General features: G+C 44.5%; 2 protein-coding genes across 3 annotated transcripts in view; both read left to right on the top strand.

Annotated features, from left to right (window-relative positions):
* Window positions 1–11,612, top strand: part of LOC118112250 (mastermind-like protein 1) — a 22,851-nt gene extending 11,239 nt beyond the window's left edge. For both annotated transcript variants that reach the window (XM_035161409.2, XM_047340566.1), the window contains 4 exons: window positions 1,544–2,914; window positions 5,017–5,277; window positions 5,619–5,748; window positions 10,250–11,612. In XM_035161409.2, coding sequence (XP_035017300.2) covers window positions 1,544–2,914; window positions 5,017–5,277; window positions 5,619–5,748; window positions 10,250–11,301 — 2,814 coding nt within the window. In that variant the 3' untranslated portion in view covers window positions 11,302–11,612. The remainder of the gene's footprint in view (window positions 1–1,543; window positions 2,915–5,016; window positions 5,278–5,618; window positions 5,749–10,249) is intronic.
* Window positions 11,613–15,072: 3,460 nt separating this feature from the next.
* On the top strand, window positions 15,073–18,021 carry LOC118111808 (leukotriene C4 synthase). The gene is made up of 6 exons (XM_035160520.2): window positions 15,073–15,247; window positions 15,360–15,418; window positions 15,944–16,043; window positions 16,876–16,946; window positions 17,029–17,110; window positions 17,254–18,021. The coding sequence occupies exons 2-6, from the start codon at window positions 15,361–15,363 to the stop codon at window positions 17,393–17,395; spliced, it is 453 nt and encodes a 150-aa protein (XP_035016411.1). The 5' UTR covers window positions 15,073–15,247; window position 15,360; the 3' UTR covers window positions 17,396–18,021.
* The last annotated feature ends 827 nt before the right edge of the window (window positions 18,022–18,848 follow it).

The following is an 18,848-nucleotide window of genomic DNA, read 5'->3' as shown; positions in this document are numbered from 1 at the left end:
GAGTGAATATGATTGTTTCATCGCTAACACTGAAGAGTCTGTTGGTTCAGGGAATTGAGCTTTTGGGGGAAATGAGGGAGAGAGTGCTCTCGTTTGATAAAATTATTTTTAAAGATTTGTTCCAGTGTATTTTTAGAAGGAAAAAAACTTGCATCAGTATTTTAAGTTTGGAAATTAAACAGTTTATTTTGAGGGGGTGAAATTTCCAAATACATGGTTTCCTCAAGAACAATGTAGTGTGACTCATTGAAGTGAAACGAGAGAGAACACTTTATCTTTATTTTCTTTGCCGGTTGTTTTTTTATTCGATAAAACTGCATTTAAAAACATTAGCATAAACCCTATTATAACTAAATCAAATATTGTTGGGGGGGATTAGATGCGTCACTGGAGTGTTTCTATAATCACGCCTGGTTTTGCCTGTAATTACCTGTTGCTTGTTAGTGGAGATTTCAGGTGTTGAGTGTCTGGGGTTGACTCAGTGAAACCGTGTGACGATCAGCTGATGCTGTTTGAGTCGGGCAGCGGAGGAAGTTGGTTCCCATCAGATGTGGCGGTCGAGCTGCCTACAGAGTGGGCAGATCTGATCTGCTGACTGCTCTGAGGAAGCTCTTTGTTATCTGCCTTATGTAAGCCGGCCTGCAGCTGATTCTATTAACGGCTGCAGCTTTTTATCCCAACAACTGCCACTCCATAACCCTGTCCATTCAGCTGCAGCGCCCCCTGCTGCTCATAAACCACCTCTGCAGGCACTAAAATAGAAGATTTGTCATAATTCAACAGCTGACTGGTCAGTTCCCCAAATAACCTGATTGCATAATAAGAGTCTAAATCAAGATGCTTAACTACAACTGGATTTAATACTTAAAGTAGAAAAGTAAACAATCAGGAAATAAATCGACTTTTTTAAAGAAGAAAAAGCATTAAGACTTTCTCAAATGTTTGGTTTTATTTCGCTGAAAAACTTCAATCAATCACATGTTATTTGTCTCATATTCCCAGTTGGTCTCATATTCCCAGTTGGTCTCATATTCCCAGTTGGTCTCATATTCCCAGTTGGTCTCATATTCCCAGTTTGTCTCATAGATGTTAACAAGGATCAACTTCCTCTGTTCTTCACTCAACTAGAGTCAAATAGAAACTTAGTGATCAGTGAATAAAGCTCAGTCCCATGTGAGGATCCTCTCCCAGGACACAAGTCCCACAGATGCTGATGGAACTGAACACAACAACACAACAACACATCAACACAACAACACAACAACAGGATTCACTACATGAGAAGAACCAGTTTGTAACTTCATGTTTAAAGTGTTTATACATAAGAAAATGTCTTTGCTGGATGACAAAGACATTTTTAGCGACTGAATCAAAACAATTAATGATGAACTGATTAGCATATTTATGACATGGTTTTATAATTCATGTTTTTAGACATTTGCTTGTCCTGAAACTTTGAGGGATTCAGTTTGTTGTTGAACTTGTGTTTGTTTATGCTGATGTGATATTATTAAAAGCTCCATGGTTCTGTTTGTTCCTCCAGCTGCAGGAGACGGTAAAGAGGAAGCTGGAGAGCGCTGGTTCTCCGTTGGGCAGAGACCAAGTTAACGGTTTCAGCGACGGTTTCCCCCCCAACAAGAAGTCCTGTCTGGACAACGGCACGACTAACGGCTCCCCGCTTGACTCCAAGCTGGGGATCAGTGACTCTCTGACCTCTAACGGGAACCATGGGCCGGCGGGGGAGTCGACGGACAGCGGTGGCGAGCCAGGTTTGGACTTCCTTAGGAAGGAGATGAAGCAGGAGCCAGATGACATCCTGCCCATCATGCCTCCATCAGGAGGAGGCAACAACAGCCTGTTCCCTGACCTCAACCTAAATGAGCAGGAGTGGACGGAGCTGATGGAGGAACTGAACTGTGCCGTGGCATATGAGGACATTCAAGACATTCTCAACGACGGCTTTGAGGACCGCAAAGACCCTCTAGAGCTGGCACCCACTCCGGGTGGGGGTGGGTCGGTGGGGGGAGGAGCAGGAGGTGGTGTGGGGGGCCAGCCGTCCCAGGGACTACTTCCTCCAGATCTGGTGAATGTGAAGACGGAGTTCTCTCCGGCCTCTGCAGTTTTCGAGCAGGACTCTCGCACCGGCTCCCCCCATGTAAGGTCCACCTCCTCTGGGCCGCCTCCTCACCCCACCAGCTCCCCCATCGCCTCGTCCTCTGCCTCTTCTCCGGCTCTGCCCCCTTCCCAGCCTGCTCCCAACCCCAGGCAGCTTCAGCCTCCCCCCAACCACCTTCTCCCTCCGGGGCCCCAGGTGCCTAAAGATCTGTCCCCTGCTCAGCAGCTCCAGCAGCTGGCAGCCCAGCAGCAGAGAGCGCAGCACCTCCATGGCCAGATGCAGCACAAACAACCACAGCCGGGGGCCAAGTTCCACAACCAGGGGCCCCGTGCCCACCCCCCACCTTGGCCCCAGATGGCCAACACCTCTCAGAGCCCACTAGGGGGAGCGTTTGTTATGGACAAACCCACGAGTCCCTCCTTGTACCCACAGGACTTTAACCCAAATGCTCAGAAGCAGCTGCTGATGCCCGGTCAGCCCAACAAAGGCTCCCCCAAGGCGGGGCCGGGCGGCTACATGCCGGGGCACGGCGGGCACCCCAACATGCTGGGTCACCCGACTTCAGGGCCTCCTCTCGGCCACCCTCAGGCCCCTGGACCTCAGGCCCAGGCCGCCATGTTGAACTACAACAACACCAAACCCCTGTCACACTTTGAGGCGGGGCCCGGGCCTGGGCCCCCTCGGCCCCCCAACACTCAGAGCCAGAACAAGGCGGCCCTGCTGACGCTGCTCAGACAACAACAACAGATCAAACAGAAGAACAGCATGAACTTTCGCCAACATATACCACACACACAGGTAAGACACACACACACACACACACACACACGTAAGAAACGCACAAACACATGAATTTGAGGGCTTCATGAAGTATTTAAGAAATGGACGCAGCACCACGCGGCTGTTGAGATGCACGATGGAGCTGATCAGCATCAGACCTGTTTACTGATCTGTCTGAACACAGCGACTCCTTGTAAAATATTCTGCAACAGAACCGAGGAGGTTTTCTCAGATTTGAGGTTCACTGTAGACAGTGTCTCTCCCACCTTTTACTGATTCCTGCACATTATTTTAGAGCCTGACCAATATATGTATGTTTCTTTATTCTCATATCATAGGGTTAGGTTTAGTTTGTCCAGCAGAGCGCGCCCAGACTCTATTGTTTATCCTCTCAGCACGGTCTGCAGCTCGTGAAGCAGAATACGAATCACGGTGCAAAGTTGAGGAGAAATACATGGCTGCTGATTCCTGAATCGATTCAAGCAACTAACACTTCCTGTGGGATCATGTTCTGCTCTGAAGGTTCAAGTGTGTTAATGTGAATTAAAGTCGGAGTCTGGAAAAACCGTGTTTGAGCGTTTAAACACCTCTTGCTTATATTTGCATCCTAAGATCAAATAAAAAGGATCCGGTGTGACGGGTATATCAATCATTTAAAACGTGCACATTAATCAGAAGAACAACATCAGAGGGACGAACAATTGAATTTAGAATGAAAAGCGACAGAACTAGTCCAGAGCAGTTTAAGGCTACGACCATGTGACTGCGTTTCAGTTTGAAATCAGTTTTTATCTGTCCCTACTAATGAACCTGTGAACTTACATCATGTGACCACTCATGTACACTGGACATGCACGTGCCTGTGTAAACAGATTGATCACATCTGGTCTCCTCCACATGCAAACAGTTGCATCATTGTTGAACACAGTTTAACTGAACAGCAGCTTTTAGCAGAGAGAACAGGGTCAGTAACACTTGTCATGGATTCTCTGTGTTCTGCTCTGGAAGCTGAGGCTGGCTGATGATGAACAATCAGTGAAGGCTACTTGATGACCTAAGTGACCCAATCAGCAAGTGACTCTGAGCATTGTTTCCGAACATCTCAGTTTCCCGTCCAGACTAGAACTCATCCCCGGAGTTTTCAACCTAAAACGGGACCAGCAGCGTTTCCAAGCTTCTCTGTTTTAGTGGCTTTAGAACTCGACGCCAGACGATCTGTCGCAGAGTTGATGATTTTAAAATGAAAACGTAGTCGTGAGGATGTAGCCGATGAAATCAGGCTGCAGCAGGGAGGCCTTTGTTCAGCCGCTGTGCTTCAGACCGGCCTCTGTCTGTGTGTGTGTGTGTGTGTGTGTGTGTGTGTGTGTGTGTGTGTGTGTGTGTGTGTGTGTGTGTGTGTGTGTGTGTGTGTGTGTGTGTGTGTGTGTGTGTGTGTGTGTGTGTGTGTGTGTGTGTGTGTGTGTGAGAGAAGCAGCTGGTTGCTAAGGCGCACACGGGGGTGAATGGAGGCGATGACAAAGCAGCCTTTCATACTCTCTCTCTCTCTCTGTGTATTTAAATATAGCTGCTCCTGCTTGTTTTCCTCTCTGTAGACAGGACGCTCTGTTCCTGCTGCACTTCTCTCTCCATTATCACAACTCTTCTTCCACGACAGCCACAATCTGCTGAGTTCAAACTTGTTAGAGCTGCTGACGCCGTCTCGCTCTCGATCCACCATCAGAACAAACTGAACCTTTTCACTTTCTCACATTTCTTTACAGTTTGTTAATTCTTTCGTTTTGTGACTGTAACACCAAACTCCATCCACTAGGAGGCGCCACAATGACTTAAGACTTTCAGTGTCAAATTAACAGTTTTATGCAAAATGATTTTTAGAGACCTTCAAATAAAAAGTTACAAATTTGTATTTATGAAAAGTGAAGTAAATTAGTCCTCTGCAGCAAACAGACATAGAAATGAGCCTGATCTGAATCTGTGAGCAGATCATAAACATGTGATGTCAAGAATGTACGTTAATTTACATTAAATCTGTAATAAATCCATGTTAGACTCAATGTGATGTTGTGGTGGAACCTGGTCTCAGGTCAGTATCTTTACTCATAAGATCTCATCTCTCTCAGGACCAGAACAACTACCCCGCTCCTCCTCACGGCCCAGGCCCCGCCAACACCATGGCACCTGCGCCGGGAAACAACGGCATGGCGCCCCAGCCAGGGCCAAACGCCATGGCAGGTAACCATGCTAACGCTGCGTACCTGAGCAACCAGGCGGCGGTGGCGGCGGTGCTGAAACAGCAGCAGCAGCAGCATCAGCAGCAGATCCTGGAGCAGCAGAAGCAGCAGCAGCAGTACATGCAGAGACAGCAGCTCATGGCTGAACAGGTGAGTTACACCTGTGTGTGTTCGATGCCTCCATGTCTTTCTCCTCTGGTCCACTGAGCCAATCACACCCTCCTGAGTCCTGGGGTCTGAACTACGAAGCCAGTTCAACATGTCCAGGATCTGTTTATCCAGCTGAACTTAACCTGACAATCACAGTCAGGCTAAGTGGTCACATGACGCTGGTTATCATCAAGACACACACTGACTCTGAGGACACACACACTGACTCTGAGGACACACACACTGACTCTGAGGACACACACACGGATTCAGATTAAAACGTTGTGGAAACAATTAACGTGTAATAAAGTGTAATAAGTATCTGACCCTGATCTGTGCAGGAGAAGCAGCGGCAGCAGGAACAGCAGCTTCAGAGGCGCCTGACCCGACCGCCACCGCAGTACCAGGACCAGCCGGGTCAACCAGCCAATCAGAACCCTTTCCCACAGCAGTCAGTCAACCAGTTTACAGGTACGACCACAGTCATTTAAAGGGGACATAGCATGCAAATTCCACTTTGTTAGTGCTTCTACAGGTTAATGTGGGTATCTGGCATGTCTACCAACCCAAAAACTCTGGGAAAAAACACTTTCGCGTTTTGTTATAGTTCCTCTAAGTCAGAAACGTCATGCTTGAGCGACTCGATTGCGCTTCCTGGGTATTGTGTCGTAACAATACACTGGAAGTCTCCTACATGGTCTTGGCCCCCCCCGTCCCGTCCGTCCCCTCGTTACTTCCGGGTTTACACGGAGGCTGCGAGCAGCGCAGCGCCGTTCCCAAGCACGCAGCCGGGCTGTTCACACGGGACGAGCATTTCTCCGCTGGTCAGCCCGCGATTCACTCACATGTGGCATTTGTCTGGATCGTTGGGACTGGGAGGCTGCAGCAGCTGCTCGGAGCGACCGCTCGCTCTCCCGTGCGTGAGCTGGAATTTGTGTCAGCGCCACACAGCAGCAGTGTGGAGGACTTCCGCAGTGTTCAGCGCTACTGTAACCCCGAACCCGACATTCACGGGCACAACAACAAGCGGAGAAAGCAGAATCGCGGGCTGACCTTATATGTACAGTCTATGGGGATTATTGCGCGGAGAAATGCTCGTCCCGTGTGAACAGCCAGGCGATAGCAGCTGGGCTCGGCTAAGCTGTGATCTTCCACACTGCCAGCTGTGTGGAAGACTTCCGCAGTGTTCAGCTCTACTGTATGCGCGGGTTACAGTAGTTCCGCCGGGTTACAGTAGTTCCGCCGGGTTACAGTAGTTCCGCCGGGTTACAGTAGTTCCTGGGGTACCGGACGCGGAAGTGCCGCTGCGAGGCAGCGCAGCGCCGTTCTCCAGCACGCAGCCGCCTGGCTGTTCACCGCAGGACGAGCATTTCTCCGCTGGTCAGCCCCATAGACTGTATATAAGGTCAGCCCGCGATTCTGCTTTCTCCGCTTGTTGTTGTACCCGTTGAATGTCGGGGTTCGGGGTAAATGATGGTCTTCATAGCCCCCCACCTCTCTTTCTCTCTCTGTCTGTCTGCTTGTGTGCTTGTAGTGGATGGGCAGAGGGGACATTTAATTATGTGATTGGGAAAATTAAAACTCCAGGACAACAAGGGAATACAAAGTATGGGATGCATATTTGATAATTTATATCATATAAAATATGTAATTTATATCGTTTAAAATCATGGGGAGAGGGGGGGGGAGCTGGCTCATTAGCATTTAAAGGAACAGGCAGTCAAAACAGGTCGCTCTGTGGAGGGCTGTTTTATACAGGGTAAAAGGAGCTGTTTTATATGATCCTTGTGGTATTTTGACCAAAGTATGTTACAGACATTTCATTAAGACCCCAAGGAACCATATCAACTTGTGGTAAAATGGGCATGCTATGTCCCCTTAACACGTACGAACACTGTTACACAATGGCTCATGTTGTGCAACAAGAAACAAGGAAGGTCACAAAGTTCAGCAGTGGCACTATTTATTTTACAAAGAAAGGTAGACATGGTAACCAGTTCTGTGGGTGGGTGACTAGAAGCCAGAGTCGTGGAAAGGCCAAGCTGGGATGTCCATGTGGAGGTCGACCTGGTGAAGGAGAGAGATCCCAGTCTGCAGGCCTCTTAAACATTGGTCAGCCCAGGTGTGCCACATCCCTGCTGATCACTAGGGTCTGACTCCGCCTACAGGAGCCTGAAACACAACCACAGCAGGACAACTCCAGGGTTGTCACATCCCCCCCATAGGAACAGGATCCTTATAGGTGGAGTACAAAGGACCATCCCTCTAGTGAAGTATCAAATGCAACAAATTTACACTACATTATAACAACGCAATAAATTTAAATTGCTTACCGGGATGTTAAAGTACCTAATCCACCTTTCACCGACTCACAATCCGCAACTTGGTACCTAGGCAGCAATTGTTAAAGATTTGGGAGAAGGAAACAAGGATGGGACAACCAACTTATGTCTTTAAGGTAATGCTCTAGTTCAGCCTCACGCAGCCTGGTAGTTAATCTTTCAAACTCCCATTCTGGCTCCCTGGCACGAACCCGCTCTTCATGGGCACGTGCTTCACTCTCCTGTTGGTGATGTAGCAACATCTTTCTTCTGTTCAAATGTTAGGTCACCAAAGTCAGGGAAGGAAAAAACTTGTATTTCCCTTTTAACCTTGATCTGGCATCTATTTCCTCATCAGCAACAACCTCATCTCTGGAACAAACAGAAGGGGGAAACACTGGCAAAACACCAGCATGTCCTAACTGGGCCCTGAAAGTGGAGTGCGTTACTTCCTTACGAACCGTCTTAGGAAGTTCTATTTCACAATGCTCTGCAATTTTTAGCAACTGCTCCCTGGTACATTTTCCTAGCACCTCCCCACTTGGACACCGCACAAAATCCTCCATGGTAGCCATGGAAAAAACAAACCAAAAACCAATCCAATCCCAAGTCACTAAGTCACTGCCCTCCAGCTCAAGCCAGGCTTATTGACCATAATTTAAAACCTGGTGTAACTTTATTTTATAAATATATAAATTTATATATATATATATATTTTTTTACATCACCTTTGGAATACCTCTCCCCTGACTATCTGCCCAACCAGTGCTGATACCTTCTCTAGACCCTAGTCTTCATGCATTTCATGACCGGTGTTTTAAACACACAACCAATGACCAGGTAAAGCCCCAGCTATGCTGTTACTCACCAGACGGACATGGACCCAAGACAAAGTCAAATCATGTTTATGCACAAAAATAACAAACCAACAGGCCCCCCCGAGAGAGATGCTGTTGCTTATTCCTACCAGGAAAGGTAACTCCAAAGGTAAATCCCTGATAGCCAAACTCCTAATTAGTGCTTGATAATGAATGCAATTAGTACCACAGACGTAAGCTAAAAGTACTACATTCACCCTGTATCACACACCTTGGACACCCACAGGCACAACTAACACTATTCCAGGGGAACGTTAACCTACTAGAGGACTATAACTTGGATCTGGACGAGCCCCCACTTGTTACACAATGGCTCATGTTGTGCAACAAGAAACAAGGAAGGTCACAAAGTTCAGCAGTGGCACTATTTATTTTACAAAGAAAGGTAGACATGGCAACCAGTTCTGTGGGTGGGTGACTAGAAGCCAGAGTCGTGAAAAGGCCAAGCTGGGATGTCCATGTGGAGGTCGACCTGGTGAAGGAGAGAGATCCCAGTCTGCAGGCCTCTTAAACATTGGTCAGCCCAGGTGTGCCACATCCCTGCTGATCACTAGGGTCTGACTCCGCCTACAGGAGCCTGAAACACAACCACAGCAGGACAACTCCAGGGTTGTCACAACACGCACACACAAACACACTTTAACACATAAACAACAGACCTGACTTCCACCTACAAACCTCATCAGGTTTAGTCACAATCTCAAATGTGTGTTTATCACTGAGGTCATAGGTTAAGATTCCACCTGAGGATCATCATGTAAAAGAGAAGCACTTTGATATAATGAAACAGGAATCGGATCAGTCGACGTCACAGGACCAACCAAATATTCAGATAACGATTGATTAGTTATTTAACTTCATTCATGTGTTGTCTGAAATGTACTTGATGATTTTATTGGGATAACATAGTTAAAGCAAATTAAAATTAATACAAATGTGTTTTAGATAATGATCACACATTTAATGATTAACAAAATACCCAAAGCATTCTTTGAAAAATGTTAGCAAATTAACTACAACATTAAAATTTAACTTTAAACAGTGTAGTCATTTTTTATGTGACAGTTTCTTATATATTTTAATTATTATAAAAACTAGTTTCCCAGAACCAACGGGTTCGGTTTTCTTCATCTTGCTTCAGGTAAATGAACAATGATTAAACTCGTGTGCTGACGTTGGATCAGATCATCAGGAAGCTGCAGCTCGTTGTTGTTGGACAAGTTTCTGTGAGTTTGTAAATGAAACTCGCCGCTGATTTGACTGTAAAATATGATCTGATCTGAGTCTGAGCTGCTTCTCGTGGTCTGATGATACAGCTGCAGCCGTCGCCTCTGACTGACATGATCATAACAATACTAATAATCATAATACAGTGTTTACAAAGCACTGAACAGGAAGTCAATAAAATACCAGTACAAACATTTTATTTTTATGTTTTTAAAACAGTTTTCTAATTCTACACAAATGTGCTTCTGTTTTCATGTTGTTTCTAAGATCAGTTTAATAAATTACAAAGTAAAAACACACAAGACTTCACGTTATGAGAGAAACATACAATAATAATACAAATGTTTTTTATGTTTTTTCACAATGTAAAACAACATGAAACAAACATTTGATATTTAAAATCTGCTAAAAGAAGAAAGAGAAATAAAAGAAGTGAAAGTTTTTCAAATGACTCCAGTTCGTGTCTCAGGAAGTGATGACTGATCACTGCGTACATTAACAGGAAGTTGTTTAACATTTCTTAACTGACGGTTTGTCTCTTCACAGCTTCGTCTCAGCCAATGGGCAGCGTCGGCTCCATGGGAGGCCCCGCCCCTGGCTCCCAGCGTATGTTCCCTCAGAACCAAGGCATGATGGGAATGAATATGGGTCAGGGCGGTGGGCCCGCAGGCGGTGTAGCTCCGCCCTCTGCGGCGAGCCAGTCTGACATGAACCTATCGTCCTGCGGAGGGGGCGGGGCTGGCGTGGACGTCCAGCAGGTCCTCTACAATAACATGAACCTTCACCCCAACCACCCGGCCCACACGCCGCAGCAGGCCGCCCTGCAGCGTCAGACGCTGGGGCCCATGAGCGCCTCCTACAGGCAGAGCCTTCTGGCCCAACAGCAGCACCTGAAGACGCAGCCCAACGCCGCCATGCTGAAGCAGCAGCAGCAGCTAGCTGCCGCTGCCGCCGCCGCCCGCATGCCGGGCTCCATGCAGAACAGTATAGGAGCCACCCTGCCCAGCTCAATGCCAGGGAACATGCAGAGCGCACAGAGCGCCGCCTGGCAGCAGCAGCTCGCTAACCAGCCGCCCTCCGGGAACGCTGGCCTGCCCCCCAATGCCTTCAGCAACACGCCCAACGCCTTCCACATGCAGCAGCAGCCTCGCATTCCCAAGATGCCACCGGGCGCCGCACCCTTTGGTGCAAACCCTGCAGGTCGCCCAATGGGGGGCCTGAACCCCGGGCAACAGATGATGCAGGCAAGTATGGCTGCAGCCCAACAGAGGGCGCCACCTAACCCTCAGAGCCTGGGCCAGCCCATGGCCAATCAGCAGCAGACTCAACAACAGCAGGCCAATCAGAACCAGGCCGTCCTCCCTGACCTGGTGGCGTTCGGACAGCCGCAGGGTAACGGTCGGCAGGGACTGCAGTGTAATCAAGGGTTCCAGGTGAGCAGGACTGCCAATCAGCAGCAGCAGCAAGTGTCGTTTGGATACAACATGGCGTCGGGGAGCTTCGCTGCAGAGAGCGAGCTGGTGGACTCGCTGCTGAAGGGTCAGAACCCTCAGGAGTGGATGGCCGACCTGGATGAACTGCTCGCCAGCCACCATTAGTCAAACACCTGCACCTGGAGCCCCTGAACCCTGCTGAGCTGAGGCGGCACGTTGGAAACACGGACGACGAGCCGCCGCCGCTACGATGAGAAAAGACAAGTTTCTTTTTTTCAGACCAACAGATCGTTTAGATCTGGAGAAAAAGATTCAGACGAGGTCTGTGAGTTAGCATTAGCCCCCCCGGCCAATGAGAAGCAACCAGCGGTCAGCTGATGGCGTTCATCAGTTTCCTGTGGTTGAGCAGTGGACGCCACACTGGCTGTTGTTGTTCAACACTGACCTGTTGATAAGACGTTTTCTCCCCCACACGTATGAAGCAGAGACAAATCAATGTTTGGTTTTCCTGCTGACACGTGAGAGTCGAGCATCTTTCAGCTCGTTCACATCCGCAGTCGGAGCTGAAACACTCCAAACCAGCAAAACATCCAAACCAGTTCAGACGACATCAGGACTGAAACCAGGTTCCATTCAGAAATAGGACAAGTTAACAGGAAACACTTGTTAAAACATGTTCTGACTCATTCTGTGAATGTTTGATCTGATTCGAGGTTAAAGAACCACAAGCTGCCGTTCAGCAGAGGAAACAGATGAATTCTGTCTCGTGACTTTGAGTTTATCACATGATGTGATATAGAAAAGTTAAACAATTTAGTTTTCCAAAAAGAAAAGGATCTAATGGAGGAAGATTAGTTTTTGATATGAAAGTTTTTCATCACAATTAATTTCTTTTAGAAACAATTTCACCTTAAATCAGTTCATGTTTTTCAACATGTGACACAAACTTCCAGAGAAAATGACGTCATCAGTAAAAGTTGATTTAAACGTTGGCGTCGCTGGTTTTCATCTTTCCTTTGTGTTGACCTTTGACTGAAGTCAGGTGTGGAGCTGAATGTGTAAACGTGACACAGACTGAACTGAGTTCATGACTGAACAAACGACCTCACGCTAAACCACCCCCCCCACAGCGCCACCTACAGACCACCGGCTCTGAGTCGCTTTATTCTTCTATGAGGTGAAGATCACGTCGCCTCATTTTAAAGAATCATTCCAGAGTTTGTCTGTTTCCATCATTGAAATGTTTTATATTCACTCTTTCACATCCTGAAGTTAAATTCTCAGATCTGACGAGACGTTTTCTTTTTCCTCTTTTGTTTCTGTGGTTTTACTTTTTATCATTTCAATTAAAGGTTGACTTGATGCTTCAACAATCTGTAAACGAGTTACAACCTTTTCACACTGGCAGCAAATATCTGCTGCAGATATTAAAATTTCTAACAATACAAAAAGTTGACTATCAGTCAATAGATAATATTTAGTAACAGTAAAACAGTGACATGCTCCTTTAAATATGAATCTAAAGCTTCAGTTGTCACATTCATTAAAAATATCCATAAAACAAACATCGTCGCATCGTAAACTACATTCACTCGTCTGTTTCCTGGAAGCTTGTATTTTATTTTCGATTGTCCACTTCCTGCTGCTCCGAGTCTGATGAATGAAAATAAAATATACAGACTCGGTCTGAGGAGGAAAACCTGCTCCCCTCATCTGCCCAACGTATAAATCCAGGTTTATGATGTTGAATTTACATCTGTGATATTTGACAATAGTTGCATTTAGATTTTGTTTTAGTTTTTAATCCTGAGAAGCTTAAATCAGATTCTTCAAAGTGTTTTTTACAAATGAAAACTAAATATTCTCACAACTGTTCATGAATTGTTGACGTGAAACCGTTTTTCACAGTTAGAACTTGAACGCAGCGTTTCAGCTCGTGATCGTTTCAAAGTGAAAACGTCACAAGTTGAAGAAATCAACATTTAGTCGGATCAGAGACTTTAACGCGATATAAAGTTGAGTCTTCATGGTTCTCATGATGGAAATTAGCCACCTTACATCCGAACTCATCGTTTCTGTTCTGCAGCTTTTCCAACGTGGAACTCTGCGACGTCTCAGATCAAAGGGTTCTGTCCTGTTTAAGGCGGACTGGTTTAAGGCGGACTGGTGAGCAGGTGGTCTGGTTTAAGGCGGACTGGTGAGCAGGTGGTCTGGTTTAAGGCGGACTGGTGAGCAGGTGGTCTGGTTTAAGGCGGACTGGTTTAAGGCGGACTGGTGAGCAGGTCGTTCTATCTACTGTACTGTTTGACTTTTCAACGAAACGTATGCATCTTGTTTTTGCAGACATGTTGTGTATTTTATTTGTAACGTTATTTTTGCTCAACAAAAGCTTGGGGCTGGTTTCACGTTTCACGACTCTGCCGCCGGTTCTTCAGCTTCCAGCCTCGCTCGGCCTCCCGGGGTTTCTGGGTTTAACTGTTGTGTAAATGTCTATAAATATATTTTTTGTATGTAAGCCTTTCCTAATGATCTGGAGAAGATAGATGTTATTTTTATATATTGCTGCGGATTTTTTGTAAGTATTTTATACTTTTGATATGGTTCTCTGTAAAACAAGAGTATTATGTAAATATAGTTCTTTAGAAACACGTCTGTCTTGTGTCTGTGTTTTTACGTCTGGAGGGAAAGTTCAAATGATCCAACACCAGAGGAGCAGGAAATATCTATACATGTATTTATATCTATCTAATCACACACATCTGTTATATACAAATATCTATTATCTATACACAAACTCATCTATTATACACAAACATCTATTACCTATACACACATCTGTTGTATACACGCATCAATTATCTATACACACATCTATTATATACACACATCTATTATATACACACATCTATTATATACACACATCTATTATCTAATCAGACACATCTATTATATACACATCTATTACCTATACACACATCTGTTGTATACACGCATCTATTATCTATACACACATCTATTATATACACATCTATTATCTATTATCTAATCAGACATCTATTATATACACATCTATTATCTATACACACATCTATTATTTACAAACATCTATTATCTATACACACTTCTATTATATACAAACATCTGTTATACAAACACAAATATCTATTATCTAAACTTATCACTTATGAACTAAATAATCTACGAGTTCAGAATCTGTTTATTTTTCAGATTATTCTCAAAAGTGTTTAAACCATAGTTTGTATATAAAGAGATTTAAATGAACCTGCAGGTGGTCGGTGTGTTTAGCCCCGCCCCTTCAGGTGTGATGGTATAATGACTTCCTGTTTCTGTCGAGATGTGTTTCAGTCCAGAGGAGTTTCAGGTGAGTTTGTGTCTCCTGTGTCTCACCTGTCTGTCTCCTGTGTCTCTCCTGTGTCTCTCCTGTGTCTAACCTCTGTCTCTCCTGTGTCTCTCCTGTGTCTCTCCTGTCTCACCTGTCTGTCTCCTGTGTCTCTCCTCTGTCTCTCCTGTGTCTAACCTGTGTCTCTGTCTCACCTGTCTGTCTCCTGTGTCTCTCCTCTGTCTCTCCTGTGTCTAACCTGTGTCTAACCTGTCTCTCCTGCTGTCTCTCCTGTGTCTCTCCTCTGTCTCTCCTGTGTCTAAACTGTGTCTAACCTGTGTCTCTCCTGCTGTCTCTCCTGTGTCTCCTGCTGTCTCTCCTGTGTCTCTCCTGTGTCTCTCCTCTGTCTCTCCTGTGTCTAACCTGTGTCTCTCCTGCTGTCTCTCCTGTGTCTCTCCTGTGTCTCACCTGTCTGTCTCCTGTGTCTCACCTGTCTGTCTCCTCTGTCTCTCCTGTGTCTCTCCTGTCTCTCTCCTGTCTCACCTGTCTGTCTCCTGTGTCTCACCTGTGTCTTTTAATGATTGTCTCTGCACAGTCAGCATCATCACTCAGAGTGAAACCACCAGAAAGTTAAAAAGGAAAGTTTTTACCCAATGTGATAACCAGGAAACCAGACCTTCCTGTCTGCTGTCTGTCTTCTGCTGCAGAAAGAGGAATCGAACCCAGCACCCACTTGCACAGATCAAGGTCGACAGCAGGTGAAAGTACCAAGTGAGGACATGAACTTTGAGTTTGCATCATCCAAGTGCACAGAAAACCGTCCAAACAGCAGTGAGACATTGATCCGTGTCGTTTTCCATTTCACTCCGTCGTCTCCCTGCAGAATGTCGGAGGACGCGCTCTCCCTCGCCGCCGTGACCGTGCTGGCTGTTCTGGAGCAAGGTAAGAGATGCATGCTGGGAAATGTGAGAAGACACTTTGTTTGACACGGTTTTCTTTAATATTTCATTTAATCAAAAAGTCTGAACTTATGTCATCTGAAAGTTTAAGATAAAGATCCTGTTGATTTGATTCTATCAACATGAATGAATGAAGTGTTTATATATATTACATATATTACATATATATAATATATACAGTATAATATATGTCAGGCTCAGTGTGTGTGTAATAAATCTCCTGCATCAGAAGCAGACAGTTGAATGTCCAATAAGGTTTTAAATTCTGATTAAATGTTTATAGTGAAGTTTATGAATCAACTTTGCATTTTGTACAAACACAGAATGAACTTTGAACTGAGCTCAAACTAAAACATCTTTATTTTCAATAATAATTTGAATAAAGTAAAAACTATAAAAAAAGAACAGATCCCTGCTCTACATGATAAAGGTGTGTGTGTGTGTGTGTGTGTGTGTGTGTGTGTGTGTGTGTGTGTGTGTGTGTGTGTGTGTGTGTGTGTGTGTGTAGCTTATTTCTCTCTCCAGGTGATCAGTGTGAGGAGGAAGTTCTCCGTGACGCCTCCGGCCACGACCGGGCCTCCGGAGTTTGAACGAGTCTTCAGAGCTCAGTCAGTTTGTTTGGTTTTATTCAGATGACGATAATTTATTTAAAGCAACACTGTGTAACTGTTACTGGGCTACAGCGCCCCCTGCAGCCACATGTGGGGATTCATTCTGTTGGTTTTCATGTGTAGAAAAAACAAAGTGAATCAATGTGTTGTGTGTCGTCCCACTGGATATTACCCATGATCCTCTGCTTCCTGACCCTGAAGAGCTGCTGCTGTAACAAATCCACCAAACTCTGTTCAGGATTCTTCATGTTTTAACAGTTTCCTGCTGAATGTTGGAGATAAACTCTGGTTTTTAATAACTTCAGTGTTTCTAACTGATCTCAGTTCAGCTTCACTCTTCAGCTGCAGCTGGTTGTGACAGTTGAAGCTGACTCTCAGTCAGTTCTTCTCACAGGAGATGGAACCCACTCAGCAGAGTCACAGAGAACAGACGCTCAGGGAGAGAAGGAGGAAACTTTCTCATGTTCACACTAAAGTTCCATCGAGAAGAACAGAGAGTTGGAACAAGTGTAAACATCAGAAATACTTCAATGATCTTTGGGGGAAATTGTATTTTCGCTACAGACGCTACAGCCAAGAATATATATATATATATATATATACTGACCAAGACAATTAAAATAAATATAAATACAACATAAAGGTACGATGTCATTATCAAACCCTTTGACTACGAAACAATAACTATAGATAAAATATGTTATTAAGAAACAAACATAAATGCATCATATTAGCTGATTTTTATCAGTCAACCTATAAATCAGGATATTATATTATATTATTTTCATCCTGAGTGATCAGGTCTAACTGCAGATGTTTCTGTGTTCAGAGCAAACTGCTCCGAGTATTTCCCCATCTTCATCAGTGTCCTGTGGACGGCCGGAGTCTTCTTCAGCCCAGGTGATCTCACACCTGAGACGACACAGTCAGCAACTACACACAGTTCATACTCTGTGTAACACTGTGGGGGGGGGTCTTGTAGGTCTGTCCTCGGTGTGCGGGCTGCTGTATTTATACGGACGTTTCCGTTACTTCCGTGGTTATTCTGAGTCGTCTCAGGGACGGTAAGAGACTCCACCTCTTTCTGTTTGAGCTTTAATCTGAATTTGTTTATGATTTAATACAAACCAGTTGAACCATAACAGAGACGGAAGGTTCCAGTTCAGATTCTGTTTGAACAAACGTCTTCACTTCCTGTCTCCGTCAGTCTGGCTCCGCTCTACCTCTGCGCTCAGGTTCTCTGGGCTCTGATTGGCCTCTCGTCTCTGGGCGTCGTCCTCTCGTTCTTCAGAGTTTACCTGAACCTGGACGTCCTGCAGCAGCTTGGCTCCGCCCTCGACCTGCCCTGAAAGAAGACATGGAGGCGCCTGTGATGCCGAAGGTCAAAGGTCAATAGAAGACGAGACGTGTTGTTGTGTTCGATCCAAATTAAAACTCATCACAGGAAGTGAACCTTTTTAAATATGAAAGATTAAAAGTCTGAAAACAGGTTGTTTAACATCTATTATAATCAGTTAATGTCCATATATTTAAATATGATATATTCATTTTAATTTCTGCTGATGTCTATGATAGGAAAATAAAAGTCGATGGCTCCTAAGATGTCGTTTTCAAACTTTTATGACAAAGAAATGTAACTGAAGTTTGATATTTTACAATTTAACCATAACAAATATTATAAATAACTAGAAATACAAAGAAAACACAAATATATAGAACTTAAATAAAAGAAACAAACACAAATGCATCATGTTTTTTATCAGTTAAGCAATAAATCAGTAATTATATTGTATACATAAATAATCCTCTTATTATTCCTTATTTTATTAAAAGTAAAACCAACATATGCTGAATAACAGATTTTTGTCCCAAGCTGGAGTTTTATTATGGAGGAAAAAAGAGCGATTTTAAAAAGTGTTGTGTTTCATCATGTGAGTGTTTCCTGACTTTGACAAAATAAAAGGTTTATCTTGTATTTTCACGTATTGTTTGATACTTTATCTCAAACTGCTGCAGCAACGACAACGATAAAGAAACAACTTCCTGTTTGGACTCTGATGTAAAGACATTAAACTTTAAAACTAACAACGATACAATGAATCCGATTCAATGGAAACCAGACGACATCACTGAACCACATAAAACTCTTCATACAAATAGTTCAAATAAAACTCTCAATTTATATTTATTCTTTAATTATTGATATAAAACTACAACATTGTGGCTTTTAATTATATATATATATATATGTATAAAATCATAATTTATCCTCGTCTCCCTTCGTTATTGAACATTCTGTAAAGTTATTGACGGTTTTATGCGTTTGGTTTTTTCCTCCATTAAATCTTCAGTATAAATAAAAAAATCTAAGTTTAAAGAATCGAGTTTCTTGTGTAGAATTTTCTTTTTTGAGTAAAACAGAGGCTCAGCCCTGTGTTGGTAGAGTCCCAGCAGCAGGGGGCGCTGTAGCAGCAGCAGAGTGTCAGTCACTTCATTTCTTCTTCATTCATCTTTCACTTTGATTTGTTTACTTGTTTTTAAACCGGATTCTAATCAGATTCGCTGATCCTGGTTCAGCTCAGTCCAAGATCCTGGTCTGATTCAATACAGAAAGACATTATTCACACTGAACCTGAACCAACATCTTGTGGACCTGGTCTGTGGACCTGGTCTGTGGATGTGGACCTGGTCTGTGAGTGTTGTATTAAAGCAGATTAAAGTTTTCAGCTCACACAGAACTGACGAATATTTATAGAGCAGCTCGGCCTCAGTTTATATTAAGAACTACACACACACACACAC

This window comes from Hippoglossus stenolepis, chromosome 7 (genome assembly GCF_022539355.2).
Source record: "Hippoglossus stenolepis isolate QCI-W04-F060 chromosome 7, HSTE1.2, whole genome shotgun sequence".
Classification (NCBI taxonomy): Eukaryota; Metazoa; Chordata; class Actinopteri; order Pleuronectiformes; family Pleuronectidae; genus Hippoglossus; species Hippoglossus stenolepis.
Note: the sequence above shows the minus strand (reverse complement) of the source record. Positions and strands in the feature narration are given on the sequence as shown.

What these genes read in the sequence shown, in the direction of transcription:
- LOC118111808 (XM_035160520.2), top strand. Translation starts at nt 15,361, where the DNA reads ATGTCGGAGGACGCGCTCTCCCTCGCCGCCGTGACCGTGCTGGCTGTT. An exon ending in GAACGAGTCTTCAGAGCTCA is followed by an intron (nt 16,044 to 16,875) that starts GTCAGTTTGTTT and finishes TTCTGTGTTCAG; the next exon opens with AGCAAACTGCTCCGAGTATT. An exon ending in CGGAGTCTTCTTCAGCCCAG is followed by an intron (nt 16,947 to 17,028) that starts GTGATCTCACAC and finishes GGGGTCTTGTAG; the next exon opens with GTCTGTCCTCGGTGTGCGGG.